At 53.7% G+C, this 27,483-nt stretch overlaps 1 protein-coding gene across 2 annotated transcripts; it reads right to left on the bottom strand.

Annotated features, from left to right (window-relative positions):
* Positions 1-19,409: 19,409 nt before the first annotated feature.
* LOC110484123 (translocon-associated protein subunit beta) lies at positions 19,410-24,359 on the bottom strand. Of its 2 annotated transcripts, none has more exons than XM_021554541.4 (6): positions 24,309-24,359; positions 22,443-22,597; positions 21,454-21,552; positions 20,964-21,072; positions 20,732-20,809; positions 19,410-19,732 (listed from the first exon to the last, which is right to left on the bottom strand). In XM_021554541.4, exons 2-6 carry the CDS (start codon positions 22,595-22,597, stop codon positions 19,622-19,624), a joined length of 552 nt encoding a protein of 183 aa, XP_021410216.1. In that variant the 5' UTR covers positions 24,309-24,359; the 3' UTR covers positions 19,410-19,621. The 2 variants fall into 2 exon arrangements, with proteins under 2 accessions (XP_021410216.1, XP_021410215.1); XM_021554540.4 differs by having other exon boundaries at positions 24,319-24,359.
* Positions 24,360-27,483: the final 3,124 nt, after the last annotated feature.

Raw genomic sequence — 27,483 nt, 5'->3', positions numbered from 1 at the left:
GCAAATGCTGTGCCCGCAGGCTATTTGCGTATCCTCGTTTCCTAAACAATACCTTAGTCTGTAAGCAGTCTGTAGTTTCTCACACTCCGTTTCCTATCCTCAGTCTGTGGTTTCTCACAAATCCGTTTCCTAACCTTTATATATATCTTAATAAACAATACCTCAGTCTGTGGTTTCCCACATCAATTAACAAGAATTTATTGAGCAAGCAGTAATAAGCAAAAGCCAGCAAGCGCTGGGATGGCCAAGAAGCTCCACTTCACCATGGTGCACTCTTTACCCCCCCCCCCCCCCCTTTTGTTCTTGTTATAAACGAGAATTTATTCAGCCACATTAAAAATAAGAATAATTTTATTTGCGGTCAAATTCTATCTAGCCAGTCACACGGAAAGGACAGAGCCGAGCTCGGGGTCGACCCTGGGAGTGCAACAAGGAGTCAGCCTCAGCAGAGGTTTTCTCCTATGCCCACACACCTCCATCCTGGCACAAGCGGTTTTTATAGGGAAAATTCTGCCTGAGGCCAAGATTTTAGCAGTTAGTCTTTTCTTCTATTCAGAGTCTATAGGTGAATAAGATTTTCTTTTTTTAATGTCCGGAGTAGTTGAATTCTTGGAGTAGTTGAATTCTTGATGAGAGTTTATGGGAAGGCTGTATTCACATGGATCTGTCTGAGGATTTCCATTATATCCATCTTGGACGATCAGCACCAATGATCGTGATGATCAACACCTGGAGCTCAGACATGGCCTATCTCCTGGCCGAGCCACATCCTTTTACTTGTAAATCAGTTTCCAATATACATCTAGTCTCTCCTGTAAGGGGGGGGTGGGGGGGAACTAATACGACGGGCATGATTTAAGAAGTATCCAATATTACATATTTCATACAAGGAATGGCGCAAATTATATTTATTACACATAACATTCTTATAGTCCTTCTGCTTCTAGTCAATTCTGGTCTATGTATTCCCCTTCTGGTGTACTCTGCGTCTGCGCAGCCAGTTGCTAGGGGGTCATATTTTGCGCTCCGGTGGTCGTCAGGATGAAGGCGCCTCATCCTCTCCGCAGATCGCCCTTGGTCTAAAAATTAACTCGTACATATTTGGTTATACAATCTACAGTGCTAGCTACATTTACACAATTCTTAAACAAGATACAGGCTGTCCTTTCAGGTCTCCTCCTCCCACATCTTGGAACTCGCTACTCAGCTCAAATCCTTATCTCCTTTAGTGCTCATTTTGATGAACAAAGACCCTTTATTTATTACAACCCCCATCCCCCACAGCTTCTCCAGCCCTCCCTGCAGACCCCTCAGTCCTGTTTCCCCCACCCTGGGGTTCCCCCAGCCTGTTCCCTGCTCAGGCACTTCCCAGGATCACCAAGGCATGAACTGGGGGATTTTGAAATTGAGGGATAAAAGAAAGGAAATGGAAATGAAGAATGGAACATGTTCCTGGGGTTTGGAGGGTCACAGACCCAGAGCACCTCATAATCCCCTTTTGTTGCCCCTCCAAACAATGGGCAACCCAGAAGGCAGCGCTAGGCCCAGGGTGACCCCAGAATCTGAAGCACCCAGGGAAGGATGTACAGATGACCCACATGTACATCCACTTACTGCCCATCCCTGACACCCTCATTCCCCTGGGAAGCTGACCATGGAGCCTCCATTCCTTCTGTCTCCCCTTCCCTAGGACCCCCATCCTGGGGCAGCCATTCCCCAGGAGCTCCATGACCCAGAATCCCATTCCCAAGGAAACCTCTCACGCTCATTCCATCCCCTGAAATCCCCCTTCCCCTGGGACCTTGATTCTCCCAGGACCCCCCAGTCCTCTGTCACCCCATCCCTAGCACACCCATCCCCTGATGGGGAATTTATTAATAGTAATAAATTTTTCCTTATACCTGTGGGATTCCTTAAAATCAGAGGGTTTTGGGCACATTGCAAAAGGCAGACCTCAGAGACAGCAGGATGGTGATTAGAGCTAAGCAGTAGCTATAAGATTTGTCAGCAGAAAAAGTATACAAGAAGTAGAAAGAAAGGACAAATAGAACAATAGTCTGTGTATTAACGCTTGGGTAGAATAACTTCCTAAGTTGCAGAAAAGTATCTCTGGTGAGATATTAGTGCTATGTGTAGTAAACATAATTAGCGCCATTCCTTATATGAAATATGTAATATTGGATACTTGTTAGATTATGCCTGTTGTATTAGTTCCCCCCCCCCCCACACACACACTTGCAGGCGAGACTGGGTGTATATTAGAAATTGATTTACAAGTAAAAGGATGTGGCTCAGCCAGGAGATGGGCTATGTCCGGTCTTCAGGTGCTGACCATTGGGACCCTAGGTGTTGATCATCAGATGCTGATCATCGCGTAAATGGCCCAAAATTGGTATAATGGAAATCCTCAGACAGATCCATGTGAATGCAGCCTTCCCGTAAAATCTCATCAGGAATTCACCTACTACGGACACTGAATTATTTCTCCTCATCACCAAAAAAGAAAATCTTATTAACCTATGGACTCTGAATAGAAGAAAAGACTGATTGCTGAAATCTTGGCCTCAGGCAGAATTTTCCCTATAAAAACCGCTTGGGCTAGGATGGAGGTGTGTGGGCATAGGAGAAAACCTCTGCTGAGGTTGACTCCTTGTTGCACACCCAGGGCTGATTCCCGGGCTCGGCTCTGTCTTTTTCCATGGCTGGCTAGATAGACCTTGACCACTAATAAAATTATTTTTTTCCTTATTTTTAATCTGGTTGAATAAATTCTCATTTATAACATTATGAAGGTCTAAGCTTAATAATGGAACTCTGTGCATTGTATCTTGAGGCTTACAAGCAAGTATTGTATTCAAAATAAGCAAGCATTGTTTTAACTAAAGGTACATGTGCTTATAATGATTGGATAGAACTACTGTCAATATGCTTTTGCTTTGCGTGACTGGTCAAAAAGTTTATAAAGTAAGTTGTAACATTAAGTTCTTGGTCTGTTGCCTGGATGTGAGCTGCTGGCATCTTCCCATTGTCATAACCATGTAATGAGACTGATGCTAAAAAATAAACAGCTTGAGACACATTCCACAGCAGTCCTGTCCCATTCATGACTTGTATATAGCCCCCGGCCAGCAATAATACCCTTTCAAAGTTTTAAACCTACTTTACCTTTCTCCTAATCCCATCACAAAACAAACAAACAAACAAAAAATACATTCTAATAAATACACTAATAATTAACCAGTACTAAACCCACCACACTAATTAATACATTACCAAAAAATCTGAAATTAGCAAACCAAAACCACAACACTCCAAATCCCTGGAGCCCATGTTTCCCTGGAACTCCCATCTGTGAGTGCCCCCAGCCCTGGTGACCCCCATTCACATGGCAGTCCCAGCCCCGCTGATGCCCCCTCCTCTGAATCCCAATTCCCAGAGTCCCCATCCTTGGGATCCCCATTCTCCTGGACACCCATCCCTCCCTCCCCAAAACCCCCGAGGCCCCCCACTCCTGGGAAGCCCATGTCCCACCATCCCAGGGACAGCCCTGTCCCCAGCCAGTCTCCACCATGCCCACAGCCTGCCCCTCTCCTGTCCCCACCCTGCCCCCACCAAGGGCCACCTACACGTGAGGACGAGACATGACCTCGCTTCCTTCCCCTTCATCCGAAGAGCCACCAGCCAGGGGAGCAGTCGCCACAGCAGCCAGTGACAGCCAGTCCACATAGCAGGGGACACCAGGATGGCCGGGAAGGTGGCATTGCTCCTGTGGGGTGAGTGCCCCAGGCACGGGCCTGACAGCCCAGGGATGGGCCCTGGTGAAGCAGAGACCAGTAGGGAGGGGGCACAGGGGGGCTGCAGGGTCCCCAGTGCCAGCAGTGCCAGTTCATGAGGTGACCAGGGTCGTGGGGAGGCTGTAGGGACAGGACAGGGGGTATGGGGCTGAGAGGACAGGAATGTGGGGAGAGGCATCCTGGAGCTGGGTCAGCTGTGGGTATGGGGACAGCGACACAGGGATGCAGGGACAAGGACAAGGGGACAAGCACCATGTGGATGTGCCATGGGAACAGAGGCCATGGGGTTGGTGGGGTTGACCTGTACCAGCACAGGGTCCCCATCAAGACATCTGTGCCACACCAATGTCCCCATGGGGACAGTATGGGAACAGCCCCTACGCATCATGCCCCTGTGAGCTGCTGTCCCCACGGTGCCACCCTCACCCAGCCCTGTCCCTTCTCCCTTCCAGCCCAGACCCTTGGCCTCACTCGTGAGTCCTCGGGGGATGCCATGTCCCCACCCCACTGTCCCCAGCCCCATGGTGGCCCTGGCAGGCTGGTGTCCCCTGTCACCTGCAGGCACCCAGACCCCCACAGGGCCTTGTGGAGCCACCCTGTAGGCCAGCAGTGCTGTGTGACCGGGTGACACTGACCTGCCAGGGCTCGGGGACCTCTGGTGCCACCACCTGGTACGAGGATGGGCAGCACTGGGGGCAGGAGGGATGCAACCACTGCACTGTCACCAAGAGAGGCAACTACACATGTGACAGACCCAGCCATGGGCTCAGACCCCCTGTGAGAATCTTAAATCATGAGGGAGTTTTGGGTGTCCCCAGCCTAGCACCCGCAGGACCCCAAGGGCTCTGGGTGGGCTCTGCTCCATGGGTCACCTCCTGGTGTGACCAGAGCCTGTCACCCACACATGGGTACATCCTAGAGACTCCCAGTGCTGGGGACCCTGTGGAAGTAGGTTTCCCCAAGGCGCTGCATGTGCCCCAATATGGGGGTTTTGATGGCATCAGGACTGTCCAGGTTCCCTGGTGTGACAGGACCCCTGTGTCCCCCAGCCCCATTGGTGCTACAGGTGTAGGGGTGGGTGCTCCTGGAGGACAACACGGCGACACTGTGCTGCTGGCGCTGGCGGGACAACCCAGTCACCTTGGTGTCCTTCTACCACAAGAAGAAGAAACTGGGAGCTCCGTGATGGGACCAAGCTGTTCTTGGCCCCCTCTGCAGCTGCACCACAGCAACCACTACAGCTGCAAGGGCCAGGTGAAATCCAGGGTATCATGGGGATGGGAGGAGTCTGCACTGGTGACAGTGACAGTGCACAGTGAGCACCTCACAGCTGCCACCCTGACACCCCCACAGGCCCTCCCCAGGGACTCGGGGTCACAAATTTCCCTTCCCTCTCCTTCCCAGAATATTGGTGCCAGTGCTGGAGGGTCCCACTAGCCCACCATGGGGTCCCCCAAGAATCTCAGCTGCCTCGCACTCCCAGTCCCCTGTGGCCACGAGACCGCCTCATGCACAACTTCTACCAGGACAGGCAGGGGTCCCTGAAGGTTTCCTGCTGGGTTCCCCACAGCTGTTGGCGCACACCACATGGGTCTCCCACTCAGGGAATTACAGCTGCAAAGTGTGCTCTGAGGGGAAAGCCGTGTGCAAGAGCAGCACCCAGCTCTGTGTCACGGTGTGCAGTGAGTGCGGGCATGGGTACAGGGAATTCCCACAGCCTGCTGGAATGCCTCCATTACTGCCCAGGTCCCCCCATCCCTCAATGGGTCCCTTCACCCATCTGTGAGTCATCCACACCCCTCTCTGAGATCTCCCCATGGTCCCCAAGTCCCACCATCCCTTCCCTGGGTCCCCATACCCTCACTGGAGTCCCCTCATCTCCCTCATCAGGTGTCCCCTCACTGAACCTCCCATCCTTTCTTTAGGGCTCCTTTCTAAGCCCCCCGCCAACTCTGTACCATCTCTCCCTCACTGGGCACTCCCTGCCCCTCCCCAGCCACCTTCTGAGTCCCTCTCTGTCCCCTGGTGTCCCCTCTTCCCGCAGGGGTTCCACCCTCAGTTGGCACAGCCCACTGGGGGACAGGTGGCACTCGGGGACTGCCTGGTGCTGAGCTGAGCAGTGGCCATGGCGACAGGTTCCCTGTCCTTCTCCTGTTACCTGTGGGGGGCTTGGGGGCTCCGCTGGGCTCTGGAATCCACCTGGAGCTGCGCCATGCTAGGGACACGGGCAGCAGGTGCTACCAGTGCGGGGACAGTGTGGCCAAGAGTGACCCCCTGAATGTCACTGTCCTGGGCGAGCAGGACCCTCAGGCTCTGAGTGACCCCACCCACAGCACTCCCATCCCACCTCACCATGTGCCAGCCCTGTCTGTGTCCCCACAGTGCCCGTGGCCAATGCCACCATCACCCCCGGTCCCCTGGCACACCAGGTGCGCACAGGTGACCCCGTGACCCTGCTTGGTGTAGGTGGGCTCAGCCCCTGTCACCTTCACCTGGCTGCACAACAGGCAGGGGGTGGCCCGGGGTCCCCTCCTGGAGCTTGGGGACATCAATGTGGGACATTTGGGCATCTACCAGTGCGTGACCACCAACCAGCTGTGACAGGATGGGCACCAAGTGTTCTGGGCACCCAGTCCAGAGCTGGTCCCAGAGGTTACAATAGAGGGACACTGGAACACAGGTTGAGCTACATGGGGTGATTGGGATTGCAGGACCCTTGGAGTGAAAGGGGACCCTGATGTGTCCCTTTTGTCCCCAGCAGTTGCCACAGTGGTTGGTGGGTCCCTCCTGTTCCTGGTCCTGCTTGTAGCTGTGGGTTGGCACCAGTGGAACAACATGGGTGGGTGACAATGGAGACAACAGGGGACCTGGGAAGGTGGGAGGCCACCTAGAATGTGGGGGTGATGGGGTAGTACCCACAGTCCCTGATTTGGGCAGTGCTGAGTGCTCAAAGGTCCTTGAGGACCTTTGCTCAGGGTCCTCAAGAATTTGGGTGGTGTTAGAGGGACGTGCAAGGATGTTAGGGTTCCTTCAAGTGATCCTAGGGGAATTTGGTGAGTCTCTGTCCTTGCCAGGCTTGGGCTTCTGGGGGCTCAGGGGGTCCAGAGCACTGGGGGGGGTTCAGGGGCTCTGGGGAGCATCAGGGATGCTCAGGGGTCCTGGGAGAAACTGGGGGTCCAAGGGGGTTCAGAATTCCTGAGAGGGGTCAGGGCCTTGGGGACCTCACAGTTATGCCTCCCCTCTTTCCTTTGCAGCTGCCAGGAAGGACAAGGAAAGATAAGTGGGGGGTTTAAACCACACTCTCCCCTTTTTGTCCAACCCCTAAGACCTCCCATTCCCACAAATCTTCTTTATTCCCTCAGGGCTCCTCTGGATCCCCTGAACCCCCAGAGGAAAGAGAGGTGCTGTACACCCACGTCGTGATCATGAAGCAGACGGGGGGAGAGTAGGGGGAGGAAACACTTAGCGGGACATGTCACCCATGAGTGTCACCCCACCCAGATCCCATAGTCCGGGTCCCTTGCAGCATTCCCCCCATGCCACCACATTCCAGGGACCCCATGAGTGAATGCGAGAGCCTGGTGACATCTACGAGAATGTGCTGTGACACTAGGGGCACGGGTGGGCACTGAGGGGTTCTGAGGGAACTGCGGGGCAGTGGGGGACTCCACCAATGGGCAGCCACACATGTGTGCCCCCTGCCACTACTCCTGTTGGTGCCTGATATTCACGGGTAGGTGGGCACAAGTGGGGGTGACATGTGAGGCTGGACAGGGCACCCAGAGCTCCCTGTTCCCCCAGAAATCCAAGGGCCTCCCAACCCTTTTTCCACTACCACGAGTGCCTACCCATTCCACATTCAATGGAATGTACTCTCAGTGACTTCCAGTACTCTCAGAGACTTCCCCATTCTCTCCCCATAGTGCTCCCAGTACTCCCAGGGGCTCCCTATTTCCCCTCCCAGTGCCTCTCCATTGGTCCCAATATATCCAGGTGTTTCCCATTCTACCTCCCAGTACCCCTGTACTCCCAGTGGCTCTGCAATCCCCCTCTCAGCACTCTTGGTACACCCATGGCTTCTGTCTTAGGTTACAAAATGTGACTGGGGGTGTGTATTCTATTTGCCATCTGTTAGAGGTGGGGCAGTTATCTTCTGTTAATTGGGTCACCTGTTAAAACCAGGTGGGACAGTTTTATTTATCTCTTCCACAACCAATCCTTTTGTTAATGGGCCATTGAGTGTAACTGCATTGACTGATAAAATTACATCATCCCATTGGGAGATGCTCCACCAAGGGAGAGGAGCCAAGCATTCCTACCTGGATATCATCTGGCATTTGGAACACCACAGCCAGCCTTTTCACACTGCTTTCCCAGAGGAAAACCAAGCCCATCTACACCAGCACTGGGCCTTCAGAGGAAAACTCCACCCTTCTACAGGATCACTGCTCCAACAGAACCACACCTGTAACTCCAGGAGGACTGCAGCCACCATTTAATGAACTGCTACCAACCCACAGGTTGTCAGGTTGTATTTTAACTCTGTCAGTGTTGTTTTATATAACTGCATTTTATTTTTATTTTTATGAGAAATTACTGGTCACTTAAAGAATTTTAACAGGTTTATTAAACCTTAGCAAAAATGCAACAAAATTACTAAATAAGGAAAAACAAGCCTAGAAGCCCCCCTGGTGGCTGCCTACCACATGGCTCATCTGCAAGACAGGTGCTTTGCCTTTTATACCTCTGGGGGGGTTGCATCAGCCACCCCTGGCCCCTCCCAAGGTCTGTCAGTCCACTCTTCTTTGCCGTTTATTGGTGGAGACTGCTTTCTTGCAACTTGATTGGCAGGCCAGGTGTTGTCATGCTGTGCTTCCCCCACTAGCAACAAGCTTTTCCATTATCAACTGCCCCTTGCATGTTGCACGGGCAACATGTACACACCTTCCTTTTACCTGTCCTAAATAACCCAGGCTGTCCAATGGCAACAATACAGAGGGATAGAAAAGGGGACTATGGGGAGAACAGAGGACATCTAAACAACAATATAGTCACAATAATGTAATTATACATCAATAATGCTTCTCTTAATATTCATCACTTAATTGCAAGAGCCAATCATCTCATTATTCATCTATAACAATTTATTTTTAAATTTTTTTACTAATAAAGGACTGTTATCCCTACTCCCATATCTTTACCTGAGAGTTCCTTAATTCCAAAATTATAATAATTCAGAGGGAAGGAGGTTATAATTTCAATTTCAATAGAAGCTCCTACCTTCCTTAACAGAAGGTCTTTTCAAACCAAGACAGAACCCCAAAAATCCTGCAAATCCCACACTGATCTGCTCAACAACCTGACCAGGACCCTCCTCTTTCCTGAACTGAATAGGGCAGAGCTGAAAAAACAAAAACCATTTCCCCTTCTTTCATCAAAAAGCTGCATTTTTGGTCCAATGAGAGGGAAAGGGGTGCTGTGCCCCCTGGCACTGGGAAAAGGAATGGGGAGCCCCTGGGGGTACTGGGAGCACTGAAGCAGGGAGCTCTGGGCAACCCCACATGGGACCCCCACTCCTGGCCATCCCCCCGGCATGGTGAGCACCCACATGAACTGGAGGGTGGACACACATGGACCTCCAATGCCCCCAGTGCTCCCCAGTGTCACAGCACGTTCTCGTAGATGTCATCAGGGTCCCACTGTTGTCCATGGGGTCCCAGCATCTCCGTGTTGGTCACCCGCGGGGATGTGACACAGGGGGCACTGCAAGAGACACCAGCTGGAGGAACCTGGGTGGGAGGTGACACCCATGGTTGACATGTCCCTGTCTGCCCCCCTGTACTCACCCCCTGCCTTCTTGGTTTTTATGACCTGGCTGTACAGCAACTCCCCTGCCTCTGAGGGGGCCAAGGAAGCTTGGGGGAGCCCTGCAGGGATAAGGAGGGGGGGGGGGGGGGGGGGGTTGGGGGGGGAGGGTCACAGTGAGTGTTTAAAATGGGGGATCAGACGTGGAGCCCCCCACTCACCTTTCCTTCTGCTTCCTGAGGGCTACAAAAGAAAGAGAGAGGGGTGGCTGTGGAGTTCTCAGGGCTCCTGAACACCCTCAAGACCTTTGACTGTCCCTGAGAGCCTAGAGCATCCTTGAAGCCCCCAAAAAGCCATGAACCACCCCTTGAAACCCCCAAGCTCTCAAACTCCCCCAAACCCCTGATAGAACCCCCAGCTTCCCTGGAAAACCCTGCAGGACCTCCCCAAATCCCCCAGGACACCCATCTGACATCTCTGGGGATTCAGCTCCACCCTAGTCAGGAGCTGTTGGTGCTACCCTATGGCCCCCGTACTCTGGGGAGGGCTTCACCCCAATCCCTGGGACCCCCATTCCCCCTCATTGTCACCCACCCAGGTGGTGCCACCAGTGCCAGGCCCTGAAGAGAGCCACAAGCAGGACCAGGAGCAGGAGGGACCTGCTGACCCCTGGGGCCACTGGTGGGGACAGAGAGAGACACAACGGGGTTACCTGTTGCAGAGGATAGATAGATATGATTGTTATCTTAGCTAGCCGAATGTCACTTCTGCCCTTAGATGAGTCCTGGAGTGAAATGGACTGTTCCATCCCACCCTGCAAAAGATTGTGGCTCATCCCGCACCTCTGTACCTGCCCCTAAAACAGAGTCTGTAACCCCATTGGCCCGTGCCTTGTCCCAGCCCACCTAGGAGCCCCTGATAAGGGGGCTCCGAGGGGCCATGCGGCCTCTTGGCCCTCTCCTCCTCTCTTGGACTTCCTCCCCCCCTGGGGCTTCCCCTCTCCTAAACCCTCCGTTTCTCTCTCCCCTCCCCCGTCCTCCTAAGCCCGGCCACATGCTACGCCTGAGAGCACGAGGCTCGGGCATTCCTGAACCCTCCAATAAACTTCTCTCCCCAAGAGCAAGCTTCAGAGATCTCTGCCTCCCTACACCCCCACCGTGCAGGAGCATAGTCATCCCACAGTTACCCTGAAGCCCGGGGCTCCTGCACGCCCTGTGTAACCCTGTGTGACTCCACCTGTGCCCTGTTCCTGTGTTGTCACCTCCAGGGCCAGCTCTGAACTGGGTGCCCAGTGCCCATCCAGCTGATTGGTGGCCTCACACTGGTAGGTGCCCAAATGTCCCATAATGACATCCCTAAGCTCCAGCAGTGGACTATGGGCCACCTCCTGCCCGTTGTGCAGCCAAGTGAAGGTGACAAGGGCTGAGCCCACCTGCACCGAGCAGCGCAGGGTCACGGGGTCACCTGTGCGCACCTGGTGTGCCACGGGACTGGGGGTGATGGTGGCATTGGCCACGGGTAATGCAGGGACACAGACAGGGCTGGCACATGGTGAGGTGAGATGGGAGTGCTGTGGGTGGGGTCACCCTCAGCCCAAGGGTTCCTCTCATCCAAGATAGTGACATTCAGGGGGTCACTCTTGGCCATGCTTTCCCCACACTGGTAACAGCCACTGCCCTTGACCCCAACGTGCTGCAGCTCCAGGCAGGGGCCGGTGCCCAGCGGTGCCCCCAAGCCCCCCACAGGTACCAGGAGAAGGACAGGGAACCTGTCCCCACAGTCACCATGAGCACAGCACCAGGCAGTCCCCGAGTGCCACCTGTCCCCCAGTGGGCTGTGCCAAGCATGACATCCTGAGGGTGGAACCCCTGCAGGAGTGGGGGACACCAGGGGACAGTGAGGGGCTCAGAGGGTGATTAGGGAGGGGCAGGGAGAGCCCAGTGAGGGAGAGGGTTGCAGAGCTTGCGCGGGGAGGGGGGGGCTTGGAAAGGAACCCCAAGGAAGGATGGGGGGTTCAGTGAGGGGACACCTGATGAGGGAGATGGGGTGACCCCAGTGAGGGTATGGGAACCCAGGGAAGGGATGGTGGGACTTGGGGAATGTGGGGGAACCTTAGAGAGGGATAGGGTTGACTCAGAGATGGGTGAAGGGACTCAGTGAGGGATGGGGGGACCTGGGCAGTAATGGAAGCACTCCAGCAGGCTCTGGAAGTTCCCTGTGCCCATGCCCGCACTCACTGCACACCGTGACACGGAGCCAGGTGCTGCTCTTCCACGCAGCTCACCCCTCAGAGCGAACCTCGCAGCTGTAATTCCCTGAATGGGAGACCCCATAGCAGGTACCAGCAACTGTGGGGACTTCTGCAGGCCCCCCACCACCTGCCCGTCCCAGTAGAACACATGCAGGGGGCGGGCTTGGGGCCGTAAGGGGCTGGGGTGCTGAGGCAGGCGAGCTTCAGGGGGCCCCCTCGATGGGCTCAGGGCCTCCAGGGAAGAGCTCTGGGAAGGAGAGGAGAGGGGGAGCTCTGGGAAGGAGAGGAGAGGGGGATTTGTGAACCCAAGTCTCTAGGGGGGGCCTGTGGGGATGTCAGCTGTGAGCTGCTCACTGTGCACTGTCACTGTCACCAGTGCAGACTCTTCCCATCCCCATGATACCCTGGATTTCACCTGGCCCTTGCAGCTGTAGCGGTTGCTGTGGTGCAGCTGCAGACGGGACAGGAACAGCTCCATCCCATTGCGGAGCTTCCGCAGTTTTTCTCCTCATGGTAGAAGGACACCAAGCTGACTGAGTTGTCCCGCCAGCACTGGCAGCGCAGTGTCACCTTCTTGTCCTGCAGCAGCACCTATGCTTGCACCTGCAGCACCAATGCAGCTATGGGACACAGAGGACCTGTCATACCTGGGGGACCTGGAGGGTCCTGATGCCACCGCAACCCCCATACTGGGTCACACCCAGTGCACCAGGGATCCCCAATTCCACAAAGACGGTCCTTTGGCACTGGGAGTCTCTGGGATGTGCTCATGTGCAGGGGATGGGCTCTGGTCACACCAGGAGGTGATCCATGGAGCAGAGCCCACCCAGAGCCTTGGGGAAACCGCGGGTGCCAGGCTGGGGATATCCAGAAATCCCTCACCATCTAAGACTCTCACAGCGGGGCCAAGCCCAGTACTGGGTCTGTCACACATGTAGGTGTGTCTCTCGGTGACAGTAACATGCTCGTGTTCCTGCTGTCCCCAGCACTGCCCATCCTCGTACCAGGTGGTGGCACCGGAGGTCCCCGAGCCCTGGCAGGTCAGTGTCACCCGGTCACACAGCACCGCTGGCCTACAGGGTGGCTCCACAAGGCCCTGTGGGGGTCTGGGTGCCTGCAGGTGACAGGGGACACCAGCCTGCCAGGGCCACCATGGGGCTGGGGACAGTGGGGTGGGGACATGGCATCCCCCGAGGACTCACGAGTGAGGCCAAGGGTCTGGGCTGGAAGGGAGAAGGGACAGGGCTGGGTGGGGGTGGCACCGTGGGGACAGCAGCTCACAGGGGCATGATGCGTAGGGGCTGTTCCCATACTGTCCCCATGGGGACATTGGTGTGGCATAGATGTCTTGATGGGGACCCTGTGCTGGTACAGGTCACTCCCACCAGCCCCAGAGCCTCTGTCTCCATGGCCTGGGACATCTACCTGGTACTTCTTCCCTTGTCCCTGTCTCTGCATCCCTGTGTCACTGTCCCCGTCCCCACAGCTGCTCCAGCCCCACAATGTCTCTCCCCACATTCCTGCCCCTTCAGCCCTGTACCACCTGTTCTGCCCCATGGCCACCCTATAGTCCCAGTCACCTCATGCTCTGGCACTGCTGGCACTGGGGACCTCAGGGCACCCCACAGCCCCGCTGTGCCCCCTCCCCACCAGGGCCCATCCCTGGGCTGTCAGGCCCGTGCCTGGGGCACTCACCCCACAGGAGCAATGCCACCTTCCCGGCCATCCCGGTGTCCCCAGCCATGTGGACTGGCTGTCCCTAGCTGCTGTGGCCACCGCTCCCCTGGCTGGTGGCTCTTCGGATGAAGGGGAAGGAAGCGAGGTCACGTCTCATCCCCACGTGTAGGTGGCCCTTGGTGGGGGCAGGGTGGGGGAAAGGAGACACAGCAGGGGACAGGATGGGGACATTATGGGATAGTCTGGGCACATGGTGGGGAAAGCTGTTGTCAGGAGTGAGGGGCTCAGGGGATGCAGGGAACTAAGGATCGGTGTCCAGAATGGGGGTCCAGGGGAATTGGGGTCTCCATGCCTGGGGGAATTCAGGGATGGGGGTGCTGGAGGAACATGGTCCCCAGGAATTTTGGGTCATGGTATGTGGGTGCCAGTGTTGGGGGTGCAGGGGAAAAAAGGGGACCCATGGTAATAGGGGTTCTGGGGGAAGAAGCAGCCCATGGGATGGGATCAAGGCAATGGTGGTCCTGGGCAATGGCAGTCCTGTGATGGGGGTCCCCAGGGAGGAGAGACCAAAGCAATGGGGGTCCCATGGTTGGCTTCCTAGGGGAATGGGGGTGCCAGGGATGGTGAGTGGCTGGGTGGGCATGGGGGTCACAGCTCCTTCATGGGGTACCTCAGAATTTGTGGTAACCCAGAGCCCAGCACAGCCCCCACCCTGGGGCACTCCAAGGCTGTCCTGGGAGGCTCTTGGTCTGTGCCCCACACAACCCTGAGTTTTTTCCTGTCCCCCCAGTTTCCTGGCTCACGCATCCCAGGGAACACCTGAGGCCCAATTGGCTGAGACAAAATTATACATCCATAGAATAAAGGCAAAAATCTTTTTCCACATCACTATTTTCCAATAAAAAACAAACTCAGCAAAAATCAAACTGACAAGGTACAAAATGCTCTGATTTATAGAATCATTTGAATCACTGCTCGCCCAACAAGTCGCTTACAAGAAAAACACAAACAAATTAAAAAGAAATGTGGCTTTTTGGTTGCCTTTAGGAGCTCACTGGTGCATCCCACAGCAGTGTTTGCTTGTAGATAACACAGAGTGTGGAATTTCCCTGAGTGTCCAACAGCTCCATGGGATTGTTCCCTGCCTGCTGGGCAGCAACCCAGCCCATAAGGAAGCCTTTTGTGGGGGCATATTTAGGAACTTTCCCCATTTTTCTCATTCCCACCCTGAAACTGGATTGACTTCCCATGGACTCTGCTCCCAAAGGGGAGAAGCTCTGTCCATCCTTGGAACAGTGCCCAGGAATCTGTGGAAATGCCCGTGTGTGCCTCAGGGTCTGATTCCCTGGTAAATCCACTCCAGCCTGCCCTGAATTCCCCTGCCTGGGCACTGCCTGCTCCTGCTGTGACACCCCTGTTCCCCAGGCCCTCGTGTGCAGCCACTGCTCAGTATTTCCACACTTTCCCCTCTCTTCTGGTGTGCACATCCAGAACCCAAACATTCTTTCCAGGAGGTTCCAAAGGGCTGCAGAAGGAGGGTTCAGGTCAGGTTGTTGAGCAGACTGAAGTGGGATTTGCAGTAGTTTTGTGGTTCTCTCAGACCCTTGGGGACAGGAACAAAATTATCAATTTCTGTATTTCTGGACTGGTTGCCTCGCAGCTGCCCCTGCAGGGGGGGTTCCAACCAGCCCTGCTCTGAAAACCATCAGAGGCCCTCAGAGACCGACTGCTTGGGCTCGCTTTGGGTTTTGTGTCTCTTGAAAGGGTGAGCAAACCACACCCAGGCCATTTCCCCCCACAGAACTCTCACCTCTGCAGCAGCTCTAAAGCTGCCAGAGTCAAAGCCAAGTGGCCAGGGGGACTCTCAGGTCCTGGCTGCCACCTGGGGCTGGCCAGAGCAGGGCTGGCCAGTGGCCACCCCTGTGCAGTGGGGCTGGGCCATGGCTGGGTTGGATGGCCACTGGCTTCAAGGAGGAAACTGAAACCTTCTTGCTGGGGGCTCCATTCCCAAGCTGCACTTGCTGGCTCAGATCCTGCAGGGGATGAGCAAGAATGGAGAAGTCTGAACACTCCTGGAGCTGCCATGCCCCAGAACAGGATGCCCTTGGCCAGCGTGTGTCCCCCATGGGACAGGATCCCCCCAGGACAGGACCCCCTAGGATGTGCCCCCCCAGGACAGAACCTCCCCTCTTGTATGACACTCAGCACAAACGGCCTCTTCCTTCGGCTGCAGGAGAGAGAAAGTGACAATGTTCAGGGCACAGCCAGACACCCTGTCATAGGGTGACTTTATGGTGTTTGTATTCCAAATTGTGTTCTGTTTGTTTGATATTATGTTCTGTGCTTTCATAACTGACTCTGAAAGTGAAGGTTTGTTTTGTCTTGTTATCAGCTGGTTCACTTGCCCCCATGGTCTGTTGCCTAGAAGAGGCGAGTGCTGGCTGGCTTTGTTTGCTTCACTTGCTTGCTCTTGCTCCTGCTTCTGCTTTTGCTTGTTAGTTAGTTTAGCTAAGCAGTCCATTTTCTTCCTTGGACTGTTTTTTTTTTCCCTTTCCCTTTCCTGAATATCATTCCAACCTGCTCCAGACTGGGACTGGGAAACACCGAGGAACACCAAGAGCCTGTGTTTTGTGATCTGCAGCAGCCATCCGCAGTGCCAGAGAGCAATCCCCAGTGCCCAGACACGGGCAATCATTGCTAAGAGAGACTTTCTGGATTTGGCATCTCTTCAGAGTGGTGAAAGAGTTTTTTTGTCATCTGGTGGTGTTAATATTTTTTTTTCTTTTTTTTTGGTGCTGGGTGGGGAATGTTTTGTTTGTTAAATAAACAGGGATAAACAGGGTTTTTCCACTTCTCTCCGAGAAAACTCTTCCCGAACTAGGTGTGTGTGTGGGGGGGGGGGGGGGGAGAGGCCATGGGGATTGTTTTCTGGGAGCTTCTTCCAGAGGTTTTCTCCCCAATTTGCCCTAAACTAGGACACACTCCCATCCTCCACAGCCTCCCCAGCCCTCCCTGAAGACCCCTCAGCCCTGCTTCCCCTACCCTGGGGCTTCCCCAACCCTTTCCCTGCTCAGGAGTTTCCCAGGATCATCAAGGCACAAACTGGGGTGTTGTGAAATTAAGGAATTAAATGACAGAAACGGAAATTATGAGAGGGAAACGTTACTAGAGGCTGGGGGGCACAGACCCAGAGCACCTCAGAATCTGCCTGGGGTGACCCCCAGACCACTGGCACCTTATGGGTCACCCCGAAATCTGCAGCACCCAGGGAAGGGGCTTTGACCCACAGGCCCACCCACCCAGCCAGCCACTGTCCATCCATGGAACCTCCATTCCCCTGGAAATTCAATCATAGGACACCCACTCCTTATGTCTGCCCCTGCCTGAAGCCCCCTTCCCAGTACTCACATTCCCCAGGATCTCCATGGCCCAGTACCTCCATTCCCAAGTAACCCTCTCCCGTTCATTCCATCCCCTGAAATCCCCTTTCCCTCAGAACGCCCCCAGGCCCATGGGATCCCCAATTCCCCCAGCATCCTAATCCCTAGGGCCCTCATCCCCTGACCCCAAATCCCTGAAGCCCACTCAGGGATGGGAGTTCCTCTGGGACTCCCACCCCTGAGTCCCTCTCGCCCTGGGGACCCCTATTCCCACTGCACTCCCATCCCTAGTGACTCCCCTTCCTCAGGACCCCCATTCACCAGGGAGTCCATACATGGTACTCTCCATTCCTCTGGACACCCATCCCTGGCTCCTCAAACCCCCTGAGGCACCCACTCCTGGGAACCCCATGTCCCACCATGTACCACCCAGCCTTGTCCCCCAGTCTGTCCTTACCCTGCCCACAGCCTGTGCTCAGCTTGTGGCCACCCCGCCCCACCAAGAGCCACCTACACGTGGGGATGAGACCTGATCTCGCTTCTTCCCTTTTTTCTGAAGAGCTGCCACCCAGGGCACAAGTGGCCCCAATAGCCTGCAAGAGCCAGCCTGGATGGCCTAGGACACCAAGATAGCCAGGAAGGTGGTGCTGCTCCTGTAGGGAGAGTGCCCCGGGCACAGGCCTGACAGCTCCGGGAGGATAGGGAGGGGGCACAGGGGGACTACAGGGTTCCCTTAAATCCCCAATGTCAGCAGATCCCATGCATTCAGTGATCGGGGTCATGGGGTGATCGTGCGGACATGAGAGGGGACAGGAAGGTAGGAACAATAATGGTGGAACAAGGATTTGGGGAGGCATCAGGGGGCTGGTAGCAGTGAGCTGTGCCAGCACTGGGTGGCCCATTTCGGGGCTGTCTACAGTGTCCCCATGTACTGCCTCACTATAGGGTGGCAGTGCCACACAAGAACACTTTGGGGACAGACCCCACAACCCATTCCCCTGTGCCTCTGTCCCCACAGTGCCACACCCACCCAGCCCTGTCCCTTCTCCCTTCAAGCCCAGAGCCTCGACCTCGCTGGTGAGTCGTCGGGGGATGCCATGTCCCCACCCCACTGTCCCCAGCCTCATGGTGGCCCTGGCAGGCTGGTGTCCCCTGTCATCCACAGGCACCCAGACCCCCCAAGTCCTCATGGAGCCCCCCTGGTACGGGGATGGGCAGTGATGGGGACAGGAGGGATGCAATCACTTCACTGTCACCAAGAGTGAAACCTATACATGACAGACCTGGCAGTGGTCAGCCCCCCCATGAGTGTCTCAGACAGTGAGGGCCATTTGTGTCCCCAACCTGGCACCCACGGGTACCCCAAGGGTTCTGGGTGGGCTCCACTCCATGGGTCACCCCCTGGTGACCAGAACCTGTCACCTGCACACAGGGACATCCCAGAGCATCCCAGTGCAAGGGGACCCCTGTACTCAGGGTCATCCCAGAGCATCCCAGTGCAAGTGTTGGAACTGGGGACCACTGGTGCACTGGGTATGACCCAATGGGCGGTCCCCGGTGCCATGGGGTGTGTCAGGTTTCCCCTGTCTCCCAGATTGGCTGGTGTTGCAGGTATGGGCACTGCTGGAGGGGGACATGGTGACACTGCACTGCCAGGGCTGGCACAATCACTCCAAAAGGGTTCCCCACAAACATAAGGAGTCCCCCAACTCTCCAAGACCTCGTAGTGGCTCAAGACACAGCAAGGCTTCGTGAGGCTGCTGGGGCTCAGCTCCCCACTCTTGGCTCTGTGACCCAGCAAAAGCCACCTCCTGCAGACTGGGAATGCTGGATCCAGCTGCTGCTGGAACAAACTGAGACCATGTCCTCGGTTCCAGTGTCCCCTCTTATCCCTCCTCAGCCACCAGCAACCATTTTGTGTCCCAAGCGGTTCAGTGTCACCCAAAGAGTCAGAGGGTCAGAGAATGGCATAGGAAAAGAGCTGATGGCAGAGAACACGTCCTGATCCACTGTCAGCAGAAAGCTGAAGCCCGTCTAGGGGAGGGGGTTGTGAGTGGGTGTAGTTAAGCAGAACATCCCCAGTGCAGGGAGTTTCCTGCCTGTGCACTTGATTCCTGCGAAAATTAACCCTGATGCTCCTCCATGCACTGCACCCTCATGGCTTTACAAGCCCACCATGGACCTAGGCAGTCTGGTGGGCCAGAGAACAGCATCAACAGAGCAAAGCAGCAGCTGTGAAATCCTCTATCAAATCAGGTCTGTGGTGTCTCCAGAGCAATCTCTGTCCCACAGGGCAGGCAGCAACTGGAGGGGACCCTGAGATAGGACACCCTACAGAAAACTGCAGCAGGCAGATGGGAGCTGGAGGCAGCACAGGGGCAGAGCCCCACAGACAGGCCCCTCTGGGCACTAACACGCTGTGCTGCTGGGATTGCTGTGGCTGCAGAGGAGAGAGGGGCTCCGCCTCCAAAGGGGCTGGACAAGGCAGTTTGAGACTTCTGGTTGTTCTTTTTTCTGTTTACTTGTTTCTCCATTAGAACACAGAGAACACCTCACAGCTGCTGCTGCAGCCACCGAATCCTTTGCCCAGAGGGCTGAAGCATGGCGCAGGCAGCACCTCGCAGGGGACTGTGCCATCCCAACCCAGCCGCTGTTCTGGGGGTTCGGGGTTGTCCTTTCCCGAGCTCTGGGCTGCTGCTGGCATTGGACTCTGCTCAGTTCTTTTTGCTCTTTGGGGTGTCGTACTTCCTCTTGCTCGAGTACCAGAGCAGCAGGGGGATCCCGATGGAGGGCAGGGTCATCACGCCAAATGCCGCCCAGTCCAGCTAGAGGGAGAAATTGTTAAGAGAAAAGTCAAAACAATCCAGGCCAGAGGAGTCTTAGAGCAATGAGGTCAGAGGAAAGTGAGGGGAGACCTCACACTGTCTGCAGCTTCCTCACATGGGGAAGCAGAGGGGCAGGTGCTGACCTCTGCCCTCAGTGACCATGACAGGACCCCAGGGAGCACCCACAGCTGTATCAGGACAGCCAATATTAAGGCTGGATATTAAGAAAAGGCTCTTTCTCCCAGAGGATGGTCTCCCAGGCAGTGGAAGAGGCTCCCCAGGAAAGTGGTCACAGCACCAAGCTTGACAAGAGCTCAAGGAGTTTGGATAGGACTGACAGGTGCATGTTTGGGATTCATGGCATTCTCCTCTGCAGGGCCAGGAGTTGGACCCTGTTACATTGCACTTGGACATACCTTTTCCCCATTCCCCAGGACCCCTCCTTCCTGCCCTGACAGGGCTGGTGGAGAGCCAAGAAGCCCTCCCTGTCCAAAGCCTGGATAAGCCCCTGACATTTCCTGTTCGTCCTCTTTTGCCCCACTCTTTCCCTTGGACATCACAGAATAAAGAGAGCTGGACCAACATATATCAAGGTAAGAGCGTCTTTTGGAAATCTTCGCCTATCTCCTGATATTCCTCCCCTCAAAGCCTTGGATCTCTGGGCTAGCCTGATAATTTAGGGGGCTGAGATGGGGGGAAACATCAGGACCCCACAATTCCTTGTGGGTCCCTTCCAGCCTAGTTGGTTCTAAGATTCTACTCTCAGATTTTCTGGCTCAAATGCCACAGTGCAGCTCCTTCAAACAGGGAGCTGGAATGGAAACTCAGCTGCTTCTGTGACAGTCCTCTGGAGAACTGACAGGAATTAACTCCAGCTCACTCTGGAGCTCTCCAGGTGACTGCAGGGCAAGACACACACACCATGTGCAAGTAGGAAGCCACCACACTGAGCTGCAGTTGCCATGATGCACTTCTACATTGTCAATAGAAAGTACTTACAAAGTGAGGGGAGAACCTCCTGTCGAAGTCACGCTGAGCCAGGATTCCTCCCTGTCCGGGAGCACTAGTGAAGCCAGCCTGGAAAAGGCAGGGAAAAGAGGTTTTGACACCTTTCCTCCCCACTCCACAACAGGGCAGGGGGAGAGCACATGGACATGCATCATCTCCGACCACGCAGCTCTGGGAGCGCCGTCAGGTGTTATCTGCAGGATCCCATAAACCAGCCACTTACCACCACCGGGGCACCCTCCTGAGCCAGGTACGTGATGGTGGCTGAGGTGAAGTTGAAGTACCCAGCCTTGAGAGGCCGTAGAACCACAGTGTGGGACACGTTGCTTGCTCTGGGAGCTGGACGTTAAGGAACACTGCTGTATTTCGTCCCAGGAAGAAAAGTGAGGAGACAGGAAAGAGCAACTAGGAGCCACGTGCAAAAGTCAGTGCTGCTGACAAATTTGAGTGCTCGTGCTCATAGACAGCCAGACCCACCTGAGGCTGACCCAGCTGCTCCTCCACAAGCAGAGGAACTACCCCAGGACCTGGGCCTGTCTGCAAGGAACTTTATTTTTACACTGCACCATCCAGAAGAGCAGGGGTTTGGATTTGGCGTCCTGTCCAGGCTCCGGAAGGAATTTCAGGGACAGCAGATGAAGACAGCACAAAGCTGCATGATGCTCAGGGGCAAGAAAGAGAGTTGGGAGAAATTTCAAAACATTAAAAGATACGGAGCAATCCTGTCCCACTTGACATTGAGCATTCCAGAGACAATGCCAAAATCTTCTGGGGGGAAGGAATCATCCGACAGCTCCACATCTAGGGCAGCGCTAAACACAACAAAGAGAGGGATGAGACAGGAATCTTAAGCTTTGCCATCTGCTCACAGGCTCTGCAGCGAAGTACACTGACAGTTCCATCTTGACCAAATGGAAGAACTGATTTTTGAGAGATGAAATGTGACCGGTAGAAGATGGGGAGGACAGTTGAGGTATCTTACAGGGAGACTGCAGAGGGAGGAAGGCAAAGCTGAGAGAAACAACCACAAAGACAGGAAAAGCACAATTTTTTCCACAATATGATTTGGCAGTTCGCTGAACTTTAGATACCATCCCACAGATACAATGTTGGCCTAAAAAATAACCAAATCCCACATATAAAATTACAGGATTTCATTAATGTTGCATTAATCCAACATTACAGCACCATATATTATTCTCTTAGCAGTACTGCACTCAGCATGCATTATTCTGCCTTAAAAAAAATCTAAAAAAAACAAAATCCCAAAGCACTTTATTAGTGTCCTATATTTTGTTCAATCAGCTTTTCATTCTGGAATGAAGCTTTTTACTAGCATGGTGGAAGTTCTGTTTAATCTTTGTCAGGTCCTTAGTTAGGTCCTGATAACAAAAGGAATTTTCACAAAGCCAAGAGCTTTGCAAGCTGCATGCATGGGGAGCAGAGTGTCACAGGACACCACAGGAACTATACTATGCTGGACTGATAGCTTGAGCAGCCATGAGGTGAAAGCAGGGACAATGGAAGAGGAAGGAATAGGTAAATTTCAGGGTCAATCCTTCAGGCACTGCTGGAAAGCTCCGAGTTAGAGGGATATCACATATCACAGAGCTCAGAAATCGCCTTGTACCCTTCAGCCACACATTGGCAGACTATGAGAACATTTGCTTGTAGTCAGTACTGAAGCCTGAACAGGGCTTACCTGGAGCCAACATTGTAGATGTTGTACTGCAAAGTCAAGTCCTTGCCCTCTACTGCGTATCTGTTTAACAGGGATTTGGAGGCCAGGAGCCTGGCGCCATCCTCGCAGCGAGCCACAGATACCAGTGCAAACACAGCAAGAAGTGGGAGCTTCATCTAGAAACGCAAGGAAATGGAATGTCACTGATCATTTGAAATCTCTGAACACTTGCCTGTGAGGATGTAAGAATTGGCACAGCAGTGTCCCAGACCTGCAGCCATGGAAGAAAAGTTGATGGTCTTCTCCCCTTTCAAAGCCCTGGCCAGTATCACTGCCCTTTACAGAATCATGGAACATCCTGACTTGAAAGGGACTCATAAGGATCATCAAGTCCAACCCCTGGCCCTGCACATCTCAGTAATGGGGAAAGCTTTCAGATCACTGAGCCTCTTCCAGAGTAAAAGCTTTGGTAATTAACAATTTCATCAGTTTTAGCAACTAATGGTTAATTGCCCTTGCAAAGCCTGGCAACACAACAGTTATTCTCAAAAGCACAGCTCCTCACTTCCAACATTTTTTCCTCCCTATTTCCACCCACTGAGGAACCACCAACTCCCTCCAGTGGCTTTTATGATCTCCTGCACAAGTCCCTTCTTCAGGCCACGTGGCCGTCTTACCCAAACACAGTGTCTCTGAAGCCACCCTGCTGAGAGGACAAGGAGACAACAGGAACACTACAGATGTGACCAGCCCCACTTGATGGGGCTTTTAAATGCAAAAACTGCTTCAATATCAGGGCCTCTGGCCTCCACAGTCACAGGGTGGCTGGGGTTGGACAGGACTGTAAAGACCATTCAATTGCACCCCCTGTCATGGCCAAGGACACCTTCCACTAGACCAAGTCACTCCAAGCCCCATCCAACCTGACCTTTGATGCTTCCAGCAATGGGGCAGTCACAGTTTCTCTGGACAACCTGTGCCAGTGACTCACCTCCCTCACAAGGACCAATTTCTTCCCAATATCCCATCTAACTCTGCCCTCTAGCAGTGGCAAGCCTTGTTTTGTTACTCCAGGCCCTTGTCCAAAGTCCCTCTCCAACTCTCTTGGAATCCCTGTAGGCCCTGGAAGGGGCTTTAGGGTCTCGCTGGAACTCTCTCCTCTCCAAGCTCAACACCCCAAGCTCTCCCAGCCTGTCTCCAGAGCAGAGGGGCTGCAGCCCCTGGATCATCTCTGTGGCCTCCCCTGTACTCACTCCAGCAGTTCCTCATCTTCCCTGTGCTGGAGACCCCGAGCTGGAGGCACCTCTGCAGGGGAGGGTCTCAACCGAGCAGAGGGGCAGAATTTCCCCTTCACACACTGCCCACACTGTTGGGGATGAGCCCAGGACAGTGTTGGCTTTCTGGGCCCACAGTGCTCAGCATGCTGAGCTTCTTGTCAATCTATCCCCCAGATCCTTCTCAAGGCTGCTCTCCATCCATTCTTCCCGTCTGTTTGCGTTTCGGGTTGCCCCAGTGCAGGTGCAGGAGGTGCCCTTGGCGTCGCTGAACCTCCTGGGCTTGGCACCGACCCGCCTGCCCAGCCCGTCCCAGTGGGGGTGCCAGGAGCCCCTTCCTTCCCCAGTCCTGCCCTGCCGCAGCCCAGCAGCGTATGCAGCCAGGCTGCTCCTGCCCACTCACCCAGGGGCCCAGAGGGGCTCAGGGACACTTTCCAACGGGGAACCACCCGGCCTCACCCACCGCTGCCCGCGGAACACCCCGACTCTGACGCTCCAGCGCCAGAAACCGGCCGGTCCTTCCCGCCCCCTCGGAGCCCAGGCCCGACCCGCTCCTACAGCCGCCTCCCAGCGCCCCCGCTCCGTCCCGAGGCCCCCGGGCCCCGGCCCTCACCGCCCCTCACCGCCTCTGCCGCCGCCAACGCCGCAAGGACGAAGCAGCGCCACCGCGACGGAAATGACGCACCGAAGCGCGCCTCACGGGGGCCCTATGCCCCCTGGGAAATGGAGTCCAGGCCCGTGCAGACGCAGAGACTCCGCGCCTGCGCAGGACACGCCTCCTGCGCTGCCCCGCCGCCTACTGGTGGCGGCAGTGGCGGCGGGCGGCGCGTGCCGGGCCGCGCGCTGGGAGAGACGGCCCGGGGAGGGCGGGGGCGCGGCCCGGGGAGGGCCGGGGCGCGGCTCGGCACCACAGGCAGCTCTGGCCGCGCTAGCAGACTGCCCAGGGCCCTGGTGGGCGTGTAAAGCAGTGACGGAGGGGTTGTTAGGAAAATTAATCCACAAACACCTGAGGTTTATGTCCAAAAAGGAGACTGAGGAATCCTTTTTATTTTATTCGAATAAAGGGAGAGGCCATGGGTCATTCCCCTGGGGTCTCTGAACTTTCTGGGGGGACACAGCCTGCTTTTTATCCTAATTTTTTGTCCACATTTCCCTTCTCTCTTTCCCCATTGGCTGAGGTAATTGGGTGGTACAGATTTCCTGATACGCCTGATACCAGATTTCCCTCTATTGCATAACGCTCCCTTTTCATTTTTAATTTTTATGGAATTTAGGGGTTTTTCATCCCCATTGTTCCTTTCATCTTTCAATATCTAGCAAACCTAAGGTTTATATGTAAAAGCAAATATCTTTTTCCATTCATCAATCCGTGGAATCATTCTCATTGTTTCTTTTATCTCCCACTGCTAGTTTTATCTACCAGCAGACCCACAGCTTATTTGTAAAGACAAATCCACTATTCCTCTCAATCCCTCATCTTTTATTTTTAATAATTGTCTTTACAAACTTTAGTTATCATTGATCTTATTTTCTGTTCTGGGGTCTTTTTTGATTTTGCAATTATTTGTAAAGAGATCAATTTTTGCCTTTTTGTAGTCATCTGTGGATCGGTAGACATGGCTATTACCTGCATCCCTTTGATCACGTGTTGAATAAGTTGTTCTAAGCAAGGGATCATGCATGGTAAAAAGACTAGAGTTGCTACAGCACATAAGAGAAAAAAAGTATTTGTTTAACCCATAGTCCACCAGGTAACCATGAAAACATGTCCCATCCCCATCCTTTCCATATTTGGACTGGTACATGAGTTAACTTTCTTATTCCTTTTGTTATTTGTTTCACCACCTTTCCATTGTCATCTATTTGCAAACAGCAGTTTGAGTCATTTAATTTGCCACATAATCCCCTTTCTTCTGCTAATAAATAGTCTAATACCATCCAATGTTGTAATATTGCATTTCTCATCTGAGTAGACTGTCAGCAAGGAGGTCAATTGATGCATGTCTGGTTCATTATTACTTCAAAGACAGCTTGTAACCTAATTATCCAATTTAAATTATAAATGGGTTCTCTGGCATCTGATATTAATTCATTAGGATTCCATGTGGCTGGTCCATAGTGTTGTATAATTTGTTCAGGTGGCCATTCATCTTCACCCCACTTTTGGATGCTCCCTCCAAGCAGGGACAGATCAGTTGACTGTTTTTCTCTGATTAGATCATCATATACCTTGATTCCTAACTGATTACCCTGAACTTGTGGTAGCAGAAAGAATGATAGTCTAACATATCCCACATAACATATCCCTGACTAATCTGGGGGTAAGCTAGGGTAAGCATATTGGCCACAAATCCAGTAATGCCCTTTTAAAGCCCAGGTCCTGTTGGCAATGGGGCCTTTCTAATTTTCATCAATGGGTGGGTCACAATACAGCTTCCTTCCTTGGCCTAGTGGTCCCCCATCAATAGTTGCCCTGCCATAAGAATCACAGCTTGCATTTCCAAGCTCCCACATGAGGTTACCACCTGCAGTTACATCCCAGATCTGTTTTGTTAGATCTGGACCAGAACCTATTAAAAAGGGTTCGAGTTCCATTCCAATGTTGCCACTTCCACTGATAGTCACGGACAACATGTGTCCTACTTGTGGAATTATCTTGGAGGCAGCTTAAAAATAAGGAGTCAAAAAACTTATCCTTCTCTACTGCTTCACAGCCTTCAAAATCCTTTTGGTATTTATGGAAGGAACACCTTACCCACCTACCATTAGTGAGCTTAACATGCGTTTGATTCCATCTGCCTTGATATCATGAACAATCATAAGGGGGGCAGTTGAGGGTACAACAATCTAAACTCAAAGATAAAGTCTACTCACAGACACTTTCCCACATATATGTTTTCTGTTCTATTTAGACAATAAATGCCTCTTTCAGCAGAATGAAGCTGCCATGGACTTCCTTCTTCATCCCAAAATCCTATTCCATTATGGACCTCACAGAGGGTACTAACCCACCATTTAGGCTCGACTGGGCTGGCCACCCATGACTAGCTTTCAGATCCCCCTGGCCCTTCTGTAGACCCAACAGTTGCTAAGGTTAAAGGGTTTTGCTACTTCTTCTCCCAAGGTTAAAAATAATTTTCCCGTGTTTGGCCCCAACCTAACTGACAATATAAGGGTAAGATTGTTAGGAGAAACATTCTAACAGTGTAATGTAATCTCCTAACCTAATTTTCACTTTCACATTGTCTTCCACACCACCTGTGGTTAGAGAAGGCACAAAAACAGCTTAACATAAAGAAAACAATGACAGTGAGGATTGGCCCCCAATGACTGGAGATCCAAGAGCAGAGATTCCCACACAAACTATTTCAGTAGGCAGTCTGTGGGTAGGCACAGGGCTACCCACAGGGCTTCCCCCAATGTCGACGCACTGGCTACTGCTCCAGTCCACCCCTGCAGAGTGTCAGTCACGGCTTTCCATCCTTCTCCTCCTGCTGAGATGTCCAAATCTCTGGAGCCTCAGAGACCTTGACCCAAGTGTGATGGATGGGTCCCCCTTTGTTCAGCTGTCTTGATGGCTGTTTCTGTGGTCAGCAACACTTGGAAAGGTCCACACCACTTCACCACCAGGGGTGCTTCTTTCCACTCCTTAACTAGGACCCAGTCCCCTGGATGAATGTTGTGAACAGCAAAAGTCCAAAGGCAGGGTCTGTGCCAGCTGAGCTTCCTGTCAAAAAGATTTCACAAGAGGCAGTATCCTGGCCACATATTGTTTCAAATATACGTCA

The sequence above is a fragment of the Lonchura striata genome, chromosome 16 (assembly GCF_050655825.1).
Source record: "Lonchura striata isolate lonStrDom1 chromosome 16, ASM5065582v1, whole genome shotgun sequence".
Taxonomy (NCBI): domain Eukaryota; kingdom Metazoa; phylum Chordata; class Aves; order Passeriformes; family Estrildidae; genus Lonchura; species Lonchura striata.
The sequence above is the reverse complement of the archived record's forward strand: the minus strand, read 5'-3'. Positions and strand labels throughout refer to the sequence as shown.

Bases quoted from the DNA above. Each gene is read 5' to 3' on its own strand.
- LOC110484123 (XM_021554541.4), bottom strand. From the start codon at position 22,597: ATGAAGCTCCCACTTCTTGCTGTGTTTGCACTGGTATCTGTGGCTCGC. The intron at 20,810-20,963 runs GTAAGTGGCTGG...TGCCTTTTCCAG, and splicing joins AGGAGGGTGCCCCGGTGGTG to GCTGGCTTCACTAGTGCTCC. The intron at 19,733-20,731 runs GTAAGTACTTTC...TTCTCCCTCTAG, and splicing joins GGAGGTTCTCCCCTCACTTT to CTGGACTGGGCGGCATTTGG.